This window comes from Sander vitreus, chromosome 24, assembly GCF_031162955.1.
Source record: "Sander vitreus isolate 19-12246 chromosome 24, sanVit1, whole genome shotgun sequence".
Taxonomy (NCBI): domain Eukaryota; kingdom Metazoa; phylum Chordata; class Actinopteri; order Perciformes; family Percidae; genus Sander; species Sander vitreus.
Window position 1 is genome coordinate 9,748,524 of NC_135878.1, and position 20,237 is coordinate 9,768,760.

Genomic DNA, 20,237 nt, shown 5'->3' on the forward strand with positions numbered 1-20,237 from the left:
ACTGCCCAGTGTCCATATACTTTTGGGCATGTAGTGTTTTGGAAAGTCTGTTTTTCATTTCAGATTGTTTTCACCAGATTTCTATTATTTCCCCAATTAGTTCCTCATGACAATCTGAATCCATCTCTGTATTGTCGGGCTCTGTGCTGCAGGCCTTTTTGGGTGAGACTGAGAAGGGAGCACAGTGAGAGCTGTTATTTACATGGAGACAGAGCGAGGTAAAGGACGAGGCCAGCGATGAGTTCAAGTGCTCCTCTGTCTCACTCTCTGTCCCCGCTCTATATAAGTGTTTCCTACTATTGTGCTCCATGCGGCACAATGGCTGTCACAGGGCCTCCTCACAAAATAATGACACCATGATCCTGAGCGACGGTTGGAGAGGGGCGTGCTAGCCTGGCCAGTACAGTTTCATTAGCCTCTGAACCAGCTGAGGAGCTCATAAAAGGTTGGGACTGTCGCTTGGAACGGGGGCTGTTGGCGCCTCGCGGGAGCCTGGCAGCGTCTGCATAATTACAGCTCTTAACACTGGGAAAATTAGCACCCTGCTCGCTTCAGCCAGCACCCTGCCAGATCGCAGTGGCACAACCCTGATGTATCTTATATCCCGTTAATTGTGGGGTAACAGAGGCGTACAAGTCCAAGAGAAGAAAACTATAACATTTTACTTTATTATATTTATTTTCCATTTGCTTCCTCACCAAGTGTTTTATGCTGTTGAGTAGTTTGACCAGAGGGAAGTGGGAGAACTTCTACTTGAAAAGTGTTTTATTAGGTACTGCTAAAAACATAAATAATAGAAAAATACCATACCTTTTATTAGTCCCTTGAGGGGTAATTCAATTTGAAAACAACTCTGGTATAACACACACACACACACACACACACACACACACACACACACGCGCTCGAAATGCACAAACCAGACCTAAAGACATGCATCAGAGCAATGGGGCTGCTAATGGACAGGCGCCCCGAGCAGTTGGGGGTTTGACGCCTTGCTCAATGGAGCCTCTTCAGTGCCCATGAGGCGTACCTTTCCAGCTACCAGTCCACACTCCATACTTGGTCCGTATGGGGACTTGTTTTCCTGACTTCAGGAATTTGTAGAAATGGAGAAGCTAAGGAAATCTACACTTCTTCTTACAGACGACTTTGTTGGAAATGTGACATGATCTCATCCTGTTGGCTGATGCTTTTTTTTTTTTTTTTTACAAAATAGAACTCAAAAATGACCTTTTTTAGATAGATATATGTTACTTGCTGGCATATTTATTATTTTAAAAGAAAAAAATATATAATCTGGATATTTATTTCAAACTTCAGAAATTCTTCTTGTAAAAACTTGAGCGATGACATTTTACCTAAATCCCTGATTCATTTCACACTCTTCCCTCAAGCCATACAGAGGGACAAAAACTAACAACCAAAAACATCTTGATGTATGACAGATGAATTTGGACAAAGCTGTCATATCCCCATCCCCACCCCCCTTCTGTCGGTTTTGATTGTCCATCAGGCCATGCCACTGCGTACTGTGACAGCTAAACACGAGCTAGCATTAGCATCCAAGCTATAACAGCAAAATGGCACACAGGTCTTTAATCTGTGGCTCTTCTTACACTGAATTATCACTTATTCTCTGCTGCTGCTGCTGCCGTTTTACCTTGTGTTTAGTAGTAAAATTACGGAAAAGGCATACATCGTACTGTACATAGAAATGGATGTATGCACATTTAAATGCATGCACATTGTTGACAGAGTGGACAACTTTTTAGCAGACTGCCCTGTCGGACCTTCTGCCCCCAGGGGGGTTTGGTAGGTGGTACGACTGAGACACTGCTCCTGCTCATTACTGGACTCCTGCTCAACTCGCCTGCAGCACTGGAGAGCTGTTGTCTCAGTGCAGAGTGAGGTGCAGAGAGGCCAGAGTAGCAGAATAAATTCAAACTCACACATATTCCTACAGCACATATCATGGAAACATGCATGCTCACAACCTGCCATCATGTATTCAGGATCCGATTGTCCTGCTCAACTATTCATAACTGTGTGGGTTTGTGTGTGTGTGGGTGGGTGGGTGAATGGTCGGCTGCATGCCTGCTTTTTTTGTGTGGGCCTGATCAAAGCAGACAAGGTGCAGAGCAGAGGTCTCTGAGGTGAAATTAAAATCTTGCTGCTTCCGCGGCACGCAGGGGGAAAGTGATTACCGTTAAATTAAAAGGTACGACCATAAAAGCCTGCCACGAACGAACCCTCGCAATTCATCAAAATGATCCCACGGTGCGTCTTTTGCTTATCAAATTGTAAAATATTGTCCGCGACACTGGCGTAACAGGGGCGTAATTAATGCACTAAATCAATTCTGAATCACTGTGCGCAGAGTGGCCCTGCTGGGATGCCGTCATTATCACAAATTATGGTGGCAGATGCATGGGGCCGAGAGGAACATATAAAAGCTCTGGCGGTGTCTTCCCCTCCCCGCACAACCAATCCTGTCATTCCCCACTCTCGCTGACTCAGTGAGTGTAAAACAGTGTGGCATTTCTCTCCACTCACACCATGCTATCTTATTACCAGGTGTGAATAGTGTTATGAGTGCTAAGTGAGCGCTATTTTAGAACGTTTTGAAATGATTCCGTTGGCTGCCGCTGACGTGTGGGTTTAATGACAACATGCATGTCTTCATCTTTAAAGAGGTAAAGCGAAGAGATTAATATATTTATAGTTTTAGTTCTTCCTTTTCACATTTGAGGATAGAGACAGACATAGAGACTCGGCACACCGTTCCAATTAAAAAACAGTTTTATTGCTTAAAAGGTTATTTACTCCCACACAACTGAAAGCCTTCCCTTATTGAGTGCTATAAGAATGCAGTTGTGGAAGTTCAAAGCTCTTCCCTTTTTTGAATTTGATGATCTTATCTCTCTTATCTTATTAATAAGTATATTAGTAATGAAGACACCTATGTATATATAATAAACCTCTACAACCCTGTGAGTACAACAGAAATATTAATACGATTTAGATTAATATTTGGCCAGAATTCATTACTTTCCTGGACAAATACCCCATCTGAAATCCACAAAAATGTTGACAAAAAACTTGCTGATGGACCTTGTGGTAAATGTCAAAGATGCATTTTTAATCTGCTGAGAAAGACGTGATCGAAAGCCGCAGAACTGCTACTAATGGTCCTAGCGGTGAGATTGTTAAGTCAACTTTTAATTCCGATTTCATGTTAGCTCTGAGTGGTCAGTGCGGCTTTAGTGCATAGCTTTTCCTTCATTATTGTTTTGGCCACAACTTTGGGTATATAAGGGCAAGCAGCAGGAATTCAACCTGTGTCTCTGTCGAGAAGAATCCCCAAAGATCCTTCCACTGGCACCACCCAGAAAGTTGGGAAACATTGAGAGTACTAAGGGCACCATACTTCTGCAGCGAAAAGTGAAGCCAGGCCAAGAAATGACCTTTTATCGCAAAACACAACTAAATGTGTTTGTTTTTCTTGTGCCAGTCTTGTCTCAACAGCTTCCCACGATCTGTCTTCAGATCTTAGCTGCTAACTGTGAGACAGACTGAGATCACATGCCATTTTGGAGGCAGCGTACGCATCGTAGCTGCAGGATAAATTATGTATGCCTATTGCATCAAATCATTTCCTAAAGATTTTGTCTCGCAATGATTTATACGATTTTTTGGCAATTGCATATTTCTCCCAGTGCACCCAACAAAAGTTGAATTTCCTCCATTCTGTAGAGTTCCAGAGTTGATTAAAGTGGTGTGTTTGCATATGAACTCCCAAGTTGCACATTGCGTGCATGCAAAACATGTTTGATAGTCTCGCATCGGCCCACATTTTATTATTCCTGGGGGAATGATAGTGGCACAGGATGCAAAGAGAAAGGAAAGAAAAAAAGCAGGAGGACAATCACATTTGCAGAGAAAGCAAGTCATTTTCCTCTGTGGCAGAAATCTGTAATTGTTATGTACTTTGTTGAATGAATTTAATCAAATATCCGTTTATGAACAACATCATCAGCATAACATGAATCTCCAAAGGCCACAGGCCATACAAAAGCATGGTATTGTTTGTATTAGTCTCTATGTACAAGTGTGAGTACTTCCAATAAATGCTAATTTCTATTAGAAATTGAATTAAATGGAATTTAATGTATCGTGTGAATGTGTTTTTTAGACTCGTGTCTTTTTTTCTTAGCTCTAAAAAAACAGTCTTATCCTGTTTTCTTTCTCATACATTTCTAGAAATGCCTAAAAAAAAGTAGATTAAACATATTCTTAAAAAGAGGCTTTTAGGAATCAATAACCTTCAAGTAGCTGCAACATTAAAATGCTGCTTACAGGTTAATGCATACCTCCTAACAATCCAATAATAAATCACATATAATTTTACATTATTACAGCTTCTTCATGCTATATAAACCACCACATATGAGTTCCACTTTGATGAATTGTGGAATACACTCCTAAATGGCATTAGGATATGTGTGTGGGTTATGTGTGCAGGTTGTTGGCATTTTTCACAAGTGGGACACATTTGCCTTCATACTTGGCGGCGCTTGAGTGCTAAAGATGCCCAAATGGGTGATCTGGGACGAACCTAGCGTGTTACAGTGGTATTCTACCTTAAGTCTGCTATTGTTGTCCTCTTGGCTCCATTATCCGTTCTTATTCAGCTTGGTGTCGTGCAGCCACTGGGATTTCATGTTGCTCCCAGTGCAGTGGAGACACGGTGCACGTCACATCTGTGACAGCGGCCCTGCCATTTAGAGCATCCAGCCTTTCCCCTCGCCCCTCTTTTCAGATATTAAAAAACGCATCTTAGTGGCTGATTAATTTATGGGTGTGTGTCAATTGTTTCTCCCAATGCCTCTTTAATATCTGCCTCTCGCAGCTGGCTTTGGGAAAATGCTGCTCCTGCTATGCTGAGTGGAAGGAGCAGATTGCGTTCCACAGTGACATTTACACCGTGTACGTGCGAGTGTGAGCATGTGTCTGTGTGTCTATGTGTGCGATACATACCGGAAATGTTTTCACTTTTGTTGTGTCGATGTTCGAAGGTGCAAAGCATGGCATTTTACTTTTACTTACTTTTTAGCACAAAATGTTAGAATTTAGCTCAAAGCACCACTGTGCCTACGCACAGCCTCACAGAGGCAGTAGCATGGCTGTAGACTTAGTCTTGTTGTTCTTTGTTTTTGAGAACTGCTGCATAATTGGAGCTCAGCAAAACAATGTAATGGTTAAAGAGACCAGACAAAAGCAGCAAATATCTGCCTGATAAAAGTAACTCCAGACAACCACACAGATTGACTCAGAGCTACTGACACCATCCAATTCATTTGTTTTATTTATAGTATCAAATCATAACGAGTTATCTCAAGACACTTTAGATTACAGATACAGATTTACAGTAGGTCTAGACCCCACTCTATAATTTACAAAGACCCAACAATTTCCCAATGTGCAAGCATTTGGTACAACGGGCGAGGAAAAACTTACTTTCAGGCAGAAACCTCAGACAGACCCAGGCTCTTGGTGGGCAGCCATCTGCCGCTGCCGGTTGGGACACAGAGACGGATACAGACATACAGATATAGAGAAATATGATTCATAATTATAGAAGTTGGAATGATGAACAGTGGCAGGTATAGGAACAATAAAGATGGTTGAACTATGACTAGAAATAAAAGTTGTAGCAGTTCAGGGCGCAGCGGGGCGATGCGGGATGTAGCAGGGCGTTGCGGGGCATAGTAGGGCATAGCAGGGTGTAGCGGGGTGTAGGAGGCCAAACCAAGCCTGCGAGGTGAGAAAAAAGGACTGTTCCTTTCTGTTCCATCATGTTACTTTCTCTTTCTGTCCTTAAATGGCTGTAACTCCATTAGAGCTACTGTCAACTATGTCCTGTTTATTATTACCTAGTGTATTGTATATTCTTGATATTTCAATAATATGTACAATATTGAGTGTATGCAGAAAGAAGAAAGCAAACACTCATTTCCTATACTCCTCAACTTACGCCTCTGGGGCCTCATGTACAAACGTTGCGTACGCAGGTTTTCACGCACACGGTGTGATTTCTAAAAAAAAAAAAAAAATAAACTTTACGTGAGAACGTGCGGGCCGTCGCGCAAACTTTTGAGCAGACGTGAGAATGTGCGGCCATCCGCAAAGTCTTGTCTGGCTCTGTAACGTGGCGAATTCTAAGTGAAAAGTACCGAAACTCACCAAACATTACAAAATAAAGTTTCCACTTCACTTACTGGCATACGTCTATGAAAAAAACACATTATTATAGCCGCTGTTACTCCATAGAAGTTGAATCATTTATGTGGATAATCACACATTCACATCTTTCACACTATTAACTGTTTAATTTGCAGGCTATTAACCTCTGTCAAACATGAGGACAGGAAATTAATTAAAAATCCACTTAGAAAATACTAATACTAAGTCATCCTCTGTATTTCCAATAGATGAAATACCTACTCACTGTGCAACAAAAAGATCAGCAGGGAAAAATGCAATAGTGTCTGTGAGTCTGTAGTTGCTGAGGCTCAGACATCCATGGCATACAGGAGGCGGGACGCACGGATCCATCTCCCCAGGAACAAACGCTGGGTCAGGTGGGCAAACTCATGTGATGCGTAATTGATCCCGTGGATGATTTGTAGGCTATGTAAGTGAACAAGGTGTACCCGGTAACGCTGGGCCGTCTTGACTGTCTTAATTCTGCACATATTTCTGTTACTGTAATCCTATTTACCATTTCATTATTTCATCCATGCGTGGCGCAGCGGATGCTTGCGCACTGTCACCTGCCGTGGAGACGCTGGCCTCACTATCCTCTCCTCCTCCTGAGTCGGGTCTCCCTCGCCCTACTAACGCATAGAAAATAAATTACATTGCATCAGTGAGTTCAAACTGCTTATGGTGCGTAATTTGGACTGACACTGAGATGCATGTTGTTTGGTAACTGGTGTGCAGGACCTGGCGTACACCCTGTTTTATACATGTGGATAGGTCTGTCCGTAGGTACTTTTCAAGTTTTGGCCGTACGCCATCTTCTGGTCTTTTATACACGAGGCCCCAGGAGTTGGTTTACATACTGGCAGAAAACGTATTCCATGCATTTCCGTCCTCAGTTAATCCGCTCGCCGATGGCTGGAACCCACAGTCTAAAAAAGCACGCTGCTTTGTTTCAGGAAAGCTCTCATCACAAAGTCAAAAACATTGTAACAAATATTACAGTTTAGTGTATTTTTTTGCGGGGTGGGTTTTGAACAGAAAGCAGAAAACTGCAGGCTTCTCCGACCTTAAATACTTTAATTTTGAGAGAAACCAAAACAAGTCGAGAAAAATAGAATTTCATATATATTAAAAGTGATTGTTTATTAAGGGACAAGAAAGGAGGCGGATGAGTTGCTTAAAGGAAAGCTTGGGCAGGAAATGTAGAGATGAAGGAACAGATCACCAGATTAGGTTTTTATATTATATGTCTTTGCAACATGTAACTCAAGCATCTATGCCGACTTCCTCCTTAAGCCATTTTTCATGCTGCTCTGTTCCTGGATCGCCCAGAGTGGTTCTGACACTTTCATAAGAAACTTTTGCATTTTATTTATATAGTCTGTCATTCAGAAGCTACAGCCATTTTTGCCCCAAAATAGGGGATGGATGAGGCCTTTTAAAGATCGCAACGAAACAAAAACCACATCCTTGAATATGTCCGTCATGCTGGCTTCATTAGAAGTCAATAGGATACGGAGTGGATATTCATAGGACTATGTGTGTTATGTCACCAAACCTTAACACCTTCCGACAGGTGTCTAAACACAGCCAACTGATGTCAACATCCATCAGTGTGGGGGATCCTATATACGTATGAATGAAGCTTTTTGACAGGCATTTGTCATGTGTGCTCTCTCACATTTCATTATGTAGTCAAATTGATTTATATTGCCAACCCACCCCCTCTACAAACGATGCACAAAGATGCCCCTGTAACAGACACAATTCCACAAACACACACACACACACACACAGACAAATCAGGACATCCATCTCCGATTAGGGCGATTTGATTCCAGAGTAATGAAGTAGTTTAGCGCTGAAACGCGGTGTGCTTCATAACTGCTGATGATGCCACTGCCATTATTTTCTACTGAGGCAAAATGGCTGACAAATACCCTCCCTAATACACATGCACACACACACACACACGCCCACACTTTATAAAGAGACAAGACATATCAAATCTGACATGGTTGTAATCAGTCCCACAGCTGCCCTGTATACCTGGCCTGAATATATTTGTAGTTTTCTACAGTTTGTATGTGAGGATGAAAAGTGTTTTTAAGTATGAAAACTCAAAGGTTGAGTTTTGTGATGTAGTAGTTATGCATGTATAGGAATATAATCGTTAGTATGAACGTATGATTGTGCATGTAGGTAGCATTTTGTGAGATTGCGGTGCCCTGTGTGAGAGGAAGTAAGATTTATGTCCTCAGTGATATTTTATAACACAATCATTGCCTGTAACTTCTTATTTTCCGTACATTCACAACTCGCCACACTGGGAATTCATATATATATTTTTTTGTCTTCCTTCCCATTGCCGTGAATTGATTATCCAACAAAGTCTTGCATTGTCTTCGATTGGCTGCATCCTACCTCTGCACTGGGCCCAATCATCAATCACTTGGAAGGGCCGTTAAGCACCTTTTCTTCCCCAGAGTAGTGAACTGACATTGGGCCTCGGAGGCCACTCAGCTCCTACTCTCCCATGCAGAAGATTGGCCCCTCCCATCAGGGATCCTGCCAGTTCTCAAAAGCTCAGTCCTAAACTGGGATGACCATGAATAATGAGGGACTTAAATATAAGATACAGGAGCTCGGTGCTATAGAAGATAACGTGCTTCTCACTTTTTTTGCTCCATAGCTACTGTCAAGCGAGCAGAAGCCAGCCTGTGGCTGACGTGTACTAGCTTTGTCACATAACTGCATTATGTAGGGTCCCCAAAGGCTACAGCATAATGCGATACACCATGCGACTGTTGCTGGGCTGCTACAACAGCCTTGCCTCATGAGTTATGTATTAGTGTTTTCACTGCAGCTTAAGGAACAGATACTGTACCGTCACTGTTTTAGTTTGGCCTGCTAATGTGCAGCAAACTTTCCCCTTTGGTAATTTTAATTTCAGAGTCAGGGTCTTTACTGTAAATGTGTCTTGACAACACAGACGCCTCACGGACGCCGCTCATTAAACAGGCTTATATGAGATTGTCGGGCTGTCTTAGACAATAAATATCAGTGCCCGAAAGCCAGTAGCACAGCTGCTGCTGGAGGCCCACCCCTGGTCACACACACACACACACACACACACACACACACACACACACACACACACACACACACACCACTGTGTCATCCCAAAGTCCTTGTCAAAACCAGCTTGCAGTATTGAAACTCAAACATGTCGGTGTGTGTGTGTGTGTGTGTGTGTCTGACTCAGAAAACTTGGCTTTCAATACAACCAGTGGCAACTTCTGTAATTGTGATCCAACATAGACTTTATAGCATGTATAAATCAATATTTTTAAATTAAGTTTTCAAATTTTAATCACTTAAAGGAAATTGCAATTAGAAGGTTAATATCCCAACTATTGCACCAGTTATCAAAGTTGGTTTCCTCTCTACTTGCTCACCATCTAAAATTAAGTAAATGAATCCTAAAAATACTTGAAGATAAGTGAGCTCTTGCCTTGTATTATTAAATACATAATAAAAATCACTTTTGATTATTCTGATTTGAAATGAACTTAGATGAGGCTTTCTGGTATTTGATCCCAATCACGGTGCAACTTGACTCAGGACACAGAGCAGATACTCCTCCACTCAAAGCCCGGCCGACTGAAGTCTTTTGATTAAGCTGAGCAAAAAAAATGAACTTTTCTTTTTCCCTAATGTGCTGGTGGAAAAGCTAAAATACCTTGAAGGGAGTGGATTTCAAACTGCTCTGATGAAAAGTGGTGCGTGGGTTCAAAACACTTGCTCGTCCCCATTTGATGTGGTTTCCAATTGATGTGAGCAAAAGCCCCACCCTTCCCCTCCTGCACACTCTTCACCCTGTTGATTCATCAACAAACTTGAGAGGTTTCGTACAACAACAAAAAAAAAGTCCTACAAATACTTGTACTGAATGAGTCATTTTCACGGTGACATTTGGATTTTCATTTATTTCAAAGTCAATGGCCCTCCTTTCAAAGGCCTTGATTTTCTTTAAACAGGATTTCTCAAAAATCTTGAATGTCACGCCCGAGTGCTCTCAGCATACTTAGCAGCCAAACAGTCGCATGAGGTGAAGGCGCGCATACTTCTCTTACAGAGCTCGTTGAAGCGAATTGGTAAACAGCTCCCTGCCCGCCGATTGACTTTGCTGCCGTGTGGAGGAGTCAGATTGCGCCGGCGTTTTCCAGTCGGATCAAACTGTTGAGAGTCGGCAGTGTTGCCGCTGACATGCGCCGCTGCACTCTCCTTGACTCACTGGCAGAGTGCTCTATATGTATGGAAATGAGCCATAATCATCATAATATGTGTCCCATCTCTTGTATTTGATAATGGTGTCATTATACTTTTTTTGCCCCTGCATGATGCCTTTTTCCCTCCTTCCTCCTCTCCTTTTCCACTTTGCTGTGCCTTCGCCTCTCTCCATCTATTCCCCCACACCTCCCACCCCACCCTTCCTCCTTTTCTTCCTCCACCGAATCATTCCTCCTCCTATCGCTCCTCCTCATGCCATCTACCTCATTTACACTCTCACTCATCCAGATGACAGGAACAGGTGCACTATTAATTATGCTTTGAAATATATCTCCTCTGTGCTCCACTTCCCTTCCCCTTATCTTTGTGTGCTTCCTGCAAATGCTCCACTACACTTCCCCTCCTAACCCTAAACTTCTCTCGTTTTTTTTTTTTTTTTTGTTTAGATACTTTTACTTCCTATACCTCCTTTCATCTGTGGCACCGTTTCGTTTTGCATCCCACTACTTTTAGGCCTGCTGTGTGGAGATTACAGCCTAATTGTGTCATCATCTGGAGACATCAAACCGTTTTCACATGATCATGTCCTAACCATCTCATTATCTCAACACAGCAACTTCCTAGTTTGTAGCGCTTATGTTTGCTATCGCGAGATAACAATGGAATTACATCGTTATCTCAAGGTATCAAACGCCGCTTTCTCGTGAGCACGACTTAAATATCTCATTATTTTGTGATTACAAAGCTGTGTTTTTGTGGGAGATCCAGCTGTTTCGCCCCACTGGTGTTGTTTAAGAGTCTATCCAAATCGGCTTAGCCGAATGAAAGCAGCACTGTCAGAGGGAGAGACCAGAGTAGATTACAATTTTAGAGAAAAATAAATAAGGGAGAATTTACTCCACGGTGTAAATAAACCCACTTGGATAGAGCCCTCAGTGTTGGATCACAGCAGAGTACAAATCTCAACATAATGAGTTATTTAGGTTATAATAGTGAGGCATACAGATGGGTGACAAATGAAACCGATGGAGGTTTGAGCTTCAGTGTTTCCTGTCATAGATTGGCCAACTCAATCTGCATTCGTTCAACAAATTCTCCAGGTTATTCTTTTATTTATTGGTGGAAAGTACATTTACTCAAGTACTGCACTGAAGTACCATTTTGAGGTACTTGCACTTAGTTAGTTACATAAAAAAAAATAGGTCTATAAAATACAATGCACTGTCAAAGGTTAAACCAGTGATTTGCAGCCTTTTTGGATTGTGAGCCCTTACACAAAAGGTTTTCATCATATTTCTTTGAAACTTCTCAGATGGTTTAGTTTAAATCAGGGATGCACCGAATCCTAGCCTGGGAAAACCCTGACGAACCTCCGGCAAATTTGAGATTTGCTCTGCAAGTCAGTCTGGCCAAGAGCCCATTCAAGCCCATCGAGGCACCGATCACAACCGTTGAGGCGGGCTTTACGCAATGACGATAGCGCAGCGACGGCAAGCAGCTTTTTTGTTGAAATTTTTTCCACCGAACCCTACGGTTGCACTACGCGCACCACACTGGTCGACGTAATGACGCCGCCGTTGATTATGGGAAGGTGTTAACGTAGGTGGACTGTTCAATGCAGTAGGCTCTGAGAAAGTGGAAATGGAACTTGTGAGCAGAAAAAGTGTTGTTTGGCAGTACTTTCAGTCAAAAGAAGGCCATTCAAGTCCAGCTACATGTTCAATTTGCAATGCCGATTTGTCTCGTGGTGGCAAGGACCCTAAACAATACACGACATCGCCGCTGTTGAAACATTTGCGTGTGAAACATCCGAAAGAATACGAGTTGTGCATGAAGGAATCTACAGACAGCAGCCAAAATGCAGCAACTTCAGGTACGGCAAAGGAAGACTTTACAGTTAAAATAAAATGTAAATGAAAAATACACTGCTGTGGACGTTGTTTACTTCATTCATGTGTTTACTGTGTTAATGGACTGAGGATGGGAGTAGGATTCTGTATTCGGTTTCGGATTCCGCCGAACCCCAAAAATCTGGATTCAGTGCATCCCTAATTTAAACAACTGTTCAAGGCCAAAAGAGGTAAAATTATGAAAATGTATAATATTTAACAAAGAGAGCAAACATTCAGTCCAAAGCCAAAAAAATAGTACAAATGTGTGTTGCAGAAATTAGAATTTCTTCTTTGCAACCCTATTATTCATCCCACATTGATCATCTCTTTCCTGTGAACCTTTGGAGGGGGCCCGAGCCCGGGGTTGGGAACCACAGCATGTGCAGCCGTGGCTGCTCGTTGTTTCCACACATACATGTATGCAAAAAATGTTATATATCTTGTAATGGTAAAATAAGTCAAGTTTCATTGCTTCAAAGATGAAATTTTTTTTCCCTGTCCTCCTTATTCTTCTTGCATTTTCCTTTAAAGGTCCAATGTGTAGGAATTTTTCCCATCTAGCGTTGAGATCATATATCGCAATCGACTCTCTCGCGCCACGCAGTTCAAAGTACGTATTACAGCTACGGTAGCCTTCACGCTTCAAAAAGCGTTTGCTCTTTTCAATATCCTTTTTCTTTTTCTGGGCGAAGAAGAAGACTCCTGTTCCTGAAATTTGGATTTGCCAGGAAGCTACGATAGCCATTAGCAGCATTAGCAGCACCTGTGAGTTTGTCATGTGACAGCGAAAGGCGGAGCAGTATGTCCTGTATGTCCCTTACCGGCTAACGTATTTCAAGATGGAGCATGAAGATGGAGCATGAAGATGGAGCGTCTACCCAATGCAAATGTAAAATTTCAAGCCAAAAGGAATAATTCAATTGATGGTGGTGGTAAATATTCATGAAAAAGGACAAGTTTGTGAACGGGCAACACAGATTTGATAATGAACAACTGAACACTGGACCTTTTAATGTGTTAAACCAATGGACCACATGACGAGGGGAAAAACATATACAATGATGATTTTCCAATTATGTTGGTGACATACAGTAAAAGGGGGCATAATAATACATATAATAAAAAATACACATATCCAGATGGAGGGCGTGCCACAATGATGTTTTTAATTTAACCCTCTTAAATTCTCCAATGCAGCGTTTTTTTCTTCTTCTCTAAATCGGGCAGGAAGCCCAAAGGCGATTCTTGGGAAACTTTGTATGCAAATGTATTGGCTGTGTTGGCTAGGTTTCCTGAGTATCTGCAAAGTAAGTCGAATGAAAAACTTATAGTAGACATACAGGTTATTAGCCTAAAAACATGCAGTTTGTTGAATTAGTGTCTTTTAAGGCATATTTGAGTTCTAATTGGAGGTTCCTGAGCCACGAGTCACTTTGTTTTTTACATTTATAATCGGGCTTTAGTATTCACCTCACATGCTTCTACTCTCTCTTTTTTTTTTTTTTTACCAACTGCTGCTGAATTATGACACCAAACAGTCGACTGTGCGTGCCAGGTCTCGATTCATTAACTGATCAACTTCACTTTGCAAGACAATTTTCAAGACAATGTTCCTCCTTGCAAATCAGAGTCACTACAAAGTGACTATGTCTCCGTACTGCGTGACACAGAAAACATGTTCACATATGTGGAGGGGTAACAGGTGCCTGAGCACAGCAACTCACAGCCTCGTATCGGGCAGATTCGGTTTCCGAGACAGCACAGCCACCTTCTATCATGATTATGTTACGTGTTAGTAGATGAAGCACTTTTGACTCCCCTGCCTTGGCCTCAATGCAATGTATCCTGGAGACGCAAAGAGCAATTTACCAACATGTGAATCTCACAGTTCGCCCAGAGGTAAAGCGAAGAGAAGAAAGGAAACAAGCCTGACAGGACCGCAAAGGATTCTGTTTGACTGAACACTTCACGCTAGGCCACTAATTGCCTATGATTGATGGAGAAAAGCGCTAGAGGAAACGCTCAACTTGCAATGCATCGTGGGTAGTTGACCTATGTCGACGAAATCTTGTCTGTGCCTCTTGGCAAGCGTTTTCTTTTCTGCGTAGGTGGGGGTTATCGGAATATCTGAGGCTTGTTTGTGCGTTGAGATGTGTGTGAGTGAGCGAGTACATTTCTGCACAAAATCCTTTGTGGCTCTCACAACAGAGAAAACACTCCGATCCATCAGAGTCTGAGCTGAAATCAAAAAGATTCACTCAAAATGATAAAATAATGACCGGGACTTGTGCCAGCCTGTCTAAAGCTGTGGATGTTTTTTCCTCCTTTCTTTTTTGAGCCACTTTTTAAACTCTTACGTCACAAGCTAAGGGTCATTTCAGAGGAGGATGAAGGTAACGAGGTGTGTGTGAGCAATCGACGGTTCATGCACCTTGTTGGGATAAATTCGCCCTCCCACTCGCCTTCTTAAGTTTATACTTTTTTGAGAAAATACAAGGGAAGGATTACCATCCGCCTTGTTAAGGCATCACCAATACATGGCAGCGGTGGGCAGCTCCTCCGAGTAGCGTCCTTCAGCTTCTGTGTTTGTCTGAAAATTGAGCACAGTTGATGCAGCAGGAGGGAAGATGCAGGTGCTTGTGTTTACTTCCCTCTGGACCTCCCTCCTCCTTGTCTCTCTGCTTCCTCCCTCCTCCAGCGCAGAGGAATGCAGATACATATTGATCTATGAAAAAAAAAAAAAAAACTATTTATGGCGACGAAAGGATATTAAATAGTGTCAAAGCGAAAGGAAATGACTGAGAAAGGGCAGAGTAATCCTTTAATTTAATTAGGTAACTTACAAAAAAATCTAAAAATAAATCCTTTCTAAGTCTGTATTTTTTCTGCTTTTTTTCTGCCTGCTCTCTTCCTCTTTGCGCTCCCTCGCTCCCGCTGGAAGGCTTTCCTGCGGTTGCTAAGCAACAGGGAAACAGTTTTTCTTTGGTTTTGCCAGCGGGTCCCGGAGGCTGGCAGGGAGAAGGGGGCACAGTGGAAGCACTGTGGAGTCTGCCAGCAGCCTAGTGCGTGCCTACAGCTGGGTCGGGTTGCAGAGCAGACTCCCCTGTTCCCAGTCATAGTGCCCCCTGGCAGGCACCTGGGGGTTACGGCGGAGCTAAGTAGAGCAGGGCGAGCTTGAAGTAAACACGGGGGTCACGACGGGGTCAAAGTTATGAAACGGCACGACATCCAACCCTGGGGCCGGATCAACAAGCCCCCTAGAGAGAAAAACAAAAAAGCCCTTCCTGTGCACTTTGTTTTTAGAGGCTGAGTCACAAGCTGCATGGAGTTGCACAGAGTTGCGTTAAGTTGCACAACTTGCTAACTCTCTAACAAAAACGGAAGAAGAAGAAAAAAAAAAATCACTAAACATTTGACACAAAAAAATATTTCCCCAAGGGATTTCTGACAGGCAGTGGAGTACCTCACAATAGGAATCCTTTTTCCAATAAGTATGCTAATCAAAGCCTATGCTGAAATGGATTCTACTGCTCTTTTATTATGTCGTTCTTTCACTCCTCAGGTGATTGACACATTGTAATCTTGCTAATAAGCACCTCCAATGTTTGTTTCCTTCCTATTATGTTAGTGCTACAATAAGCCAACTTGGCAGGTGCGCGTGTTTGCCGAGCGCTCAGTATAGACGCAAATCTCAGCTACCTGCTATTATCCTGAAATGCAGGCACTCCACACACTGTGTCCTAACTGTCAGTCTCCACTAGCATCCCCAGGGGTCAGCAGCCTATCAAACCTCACATTACTCATTCCCTCCCTCCCTCCTAACCAATCATCTGGCCTGTCTCTGGTCATTAGGATGTCTTTGTAGCTGCCTGTTGCTTCTGAAACCGGTCTCTTCCTGTAAATGATCTTAAATGAGAGGTCATTATTTATTGATTATTCAAGAGTTTAAAGGCATGACAGTGTTGCTGCTTTGAGCACCAAATTAAAAGAAAGCCAGTGTGATTGTGTTCACTTGTCCTTGTTGCTGTAGTAGTGAACCCTACGGTTTGGTCTTGGTACCTGTACAGAAGACGCTGGAAGCTACAAGGAGAGATTATAGTTGCATCTCACTTCCCTTAAATTGCCTCCCCGGCTCCACCACTTGCCTCCCTTCCTCGCGTCTTAGTCCGTCCCACCGAGCATGGGGGAGACGGAGGAAATCATAGGAGGTGAGAGGAAACGCAGAAATGTGTTTTAGAGGGATGAGACGTCCTTTCCTCTGAAGCATCACATTCATTCGTCAGATGTATGGGCGGGGTTAGCATAGGCTTTTAGCTGCACGGCTTCCTGGGAAGGCTGCTCTCATGTATCCTCGCTCGGAGTTCCTCAGAGATCCCTCCTCGGTGCTCGCTCCTCGGGGCACGAATAAGAGCTTTGAGACGGCCTTCGTGAAGGACAGGCCAGAACGACTTCCGGTTCAGCCGAGGAGCTATCAAATAAGGGAAGTGTGATTCAGCCTATATGAATCGCTGCACGTTTTACACCCTCTTGTTGACATCTCTGGCCCCCGCGTGAAAAACAAACAAAACTTCAAGATAAAAAAGGAAGGATTCCCAAAAGAGAGAAGAAAAAGCCATTTGTCTGCCAAATGCTGCAAACGAAGCCTCTGTTCTACAAGCCAGTGTTGAACCTTGTAAGTCTTCCCCCCCCCACCACACACACACACACACACACACACACACACACGCACACACACTTTTAAATGTAGAGTCCTAATTAGGCTTGTCAGTGGTGGTCGGTAAAATGTGTTAGTGTGGCATTTAACAGCTGTTTTGTGTGTGTGTGTGTGTGTGTGTGTAAGTAAGCTCAGGCTGCTGTTTGAGATAAATATTGCATGGCCACAGAAATGGAGCTGTAGCAACAGGGGATAAGTTGTGTTTTAGAATACACACTGTATGTGTGTATGTGTGTGTGTGTGTGTGTCACAATGTACATTATATTGATGTAGGTTTTGTGATCTGTTGGATTTAAATTGTGCCCTGCCTAGGGACTGCAGATGTAAATTAGTCTAAGGCTAACTCTGGTACAATGCATCAAATGGCAACATTTATGTTAACAATTGTACATGGTCCCTAACAAATAAATAAAATAAATAAATACACACATCAAGCTATCTGGCAACGATGCTGTATGTGAAGATGGTGCTTGATTGATAGGGCTATCGTTAACCTTTAACCCTCATGTTTTGTTCTGACATTTCTTCAGCGATGACCCCAGGATAAGGAGAAACACTTCTCTGGAGAATTGTAATAAAAACACTCAACATTTTAAAGTGTCCGCCATGGCCACATCCTTCAGTCTGAATTTGAATTCATTTGCCTCATCAATTGCATAACACCGAGGTAATCAGCATGATATTTTTTGTGCCTTTTGAGAAGGTCAATTGATGCACGATGAGGCAGATAGTTGAGGTCTGCCATGTTCTTCAGCATGGCACTCTCTGGAGCACACTTATTTCCACATGTTATGTGTGTCTGACACAGGCATTCATCCAAGACATTTTAGCTTGAACCCACACTAAATTATTTTTCTTCTTTTAGTTTAAGGTCTCTGAGGAATCCAATCACACCTGACTAAGAGTTCCCATATGACATATTTCACCTACATGATATAATATCAAATACAACTACAAATGCACTTTATTTAGATTTGAAAATATTTCCTTTAAAGGTACGATTGGCTTCACAAATGTAATATGTGCTAGTAGCATGGCCTCTTAAGCCTCTAAGAACAGCTGAGAGGCTGTCATTAGAGGAGACGTGTAATCAGTCTTCAATTGAGCTGACATTTCAATCACTTTGGACTTTATATCCAAATATTTCACGAGCATGACATTTCAAAATGCAAATAACATGCTCCTTGAACAGAAAATGAGAGGAACGTGTCACCGCCTTTAGTGAATTCGCAGACATGGCTAAAAGGCAGTTTGGCATTGAAAGGGAAGAGTTGGGGGAGGTGGTGGATAGTGTATTCACTTGAGATCACCCCCAACAACGGTTTAGATCACTGACTTAAGACAATCGTAATCGTAATTTGACAATCATTTTCTATTAAGAGTTTAAAGTTTTTGTTTTAGTTTCTTTTTCCTGATTCTATCACCAGACAACAACGATTCTGCAAAACCCCAGATTACGTTTGGATTACTCCAATATTTGCACTTGACAGCTACAATACAGTGGGTAAAGTTAGGGAAAGATTGTGGATATTGCATGGACAATCTGGTTAGGGTTAGGCACCTAAAACAATTGGTTATGGTTAGGAAAATATTGTGGTTATAGTTTATATTTATATATATATATACTCTGTACATAACCCTCTGTACTCCTTATCTGTCACTGTAGACATGTAATCTGGAAAACTGTATTTATCTAACTATACACTGTTGTACATAATTAATCTCTATCGTCTACATAACTGCACAGAATACTGTACTCAACCTGCACTTTGGTATTTAATGCTTCTTTTGCACTGCTGATTGGATGTCAACTGCATTTCATTGGCTCTGTACCTGTACTCTGCTAAATGACAATAAAGTTGAATCTAATCTAACTCTGGCGTTGGAGTCCAATATAGATGTAATTCTTGGGAAACTGGGCTGCTTTTTCATAAAAAAAAAAAAAAATAGTGCAGAAAGTAATGTGCATTTCAGAACAATCAGGAAGGCATTTCCTTGAAACCTGTAGCCATGGAATCTGAGCCTTAGACTACATATTGAATATACTCTTCTTTCTTTCCATGCAGTCAATCAGAGAAGTGACCGGCTACGTGTTGGTGGCTCTAAATCAGTTCGACTACCTGCCGCTGGAGAACCTGCGGATCATCCGTGGCACCAAACTGTACGAGGGACGCTACTCTCTGGCTATCTTCCTCAACTACAGGCGGGACGGGTACTACGGCCTGAGGCAACTGGGCCTGCGCAACCTCACAGGTCAGAATGATTGCACGAGAGTCTAAATATTTAATGACATGCTCCTTAACCAATACACCAGTGTAAAACTTCACTTCCACTCTTATCAGGTAAATTAAGCAGAAAAAAAATCCTCAAAGCACCACCAAATGATGTATATTTTATAGTTATTTTCATAAATAATTGGACAGTCCACCACCCCCACTGCCCAATATTAACTCCCTCAGTAGATGAATTATGGCATTTTTCTTAGGGATGTATTTTATTAGCAGGCTGCAAAAGACATTGCCATTTCCTGCCCTGAAAATGCTTGTGTTTTGACTTGTTTGTACACCCACAGATTTAATAGGGCCTTTCAATTAAGTCACAAAATTGTATCTCAACTTTTGAAGCTTCCCTGGCAAATTAATCTTCTGCGTTGCTATAATAGAGGGATCAAATATCTGTGAAAAGTCCTGTTTACCCGTTAATTACATTTTTGTTCGCTGAAAAGAGAGGCTTCTTTCAAGGAGTACGTTTTTGGTAGTGGTTGTGTTATATTTTATGTAACAGCTGTACATTTGTTGTTGTCGTCATGTGAGAGGGCATAAGCTAAAGTGGATCGCATTTGTAAAGGGTAGCTTTTGCCTGCGTTTTCTTTCTCTTGGTGTCAGACCTTTGGGTCATGAACTCGGCATCAGTTAATCTTTGCCATTCTGGCGTTACCCAGTGGTGGCGGGGTGACCTTCCAACTCCAGTCAGAATAATGGCAGAGAACACTTTCCTTTGTTACAGGTTTTTAACATCATGTTTTAAAGTACCAGCTTCACTGTCTTCATGCTGAATCACATCGCCTCTCC

The 20,237-nt window shown here is 42.3% G+C and overlaps 1 protein-coding gene across 1 annotated transcript in view; it reads left to right on the forward strand.

Annotated features, from left to right (window-relative positions):
- The window catches only part of LOC144512999 (receptor tyrosine-protein kinase erbB-4-like), a 252,836-nt gene that overhangs the window by 133,476 nt on the left and 99,123 nt on the right, over positions 1-20,237 (forward strand). The window contains exon 3 of the mRNA XM_078244041.1: positions 19,233-19,419. Coding sequence (XP_078100167.1) covers positions 19,233-19,419 — 187 coding nt within the window. The remainder of the gene's footprint in view (positions 1-19,232; positions 19,420-20,237) is intronic.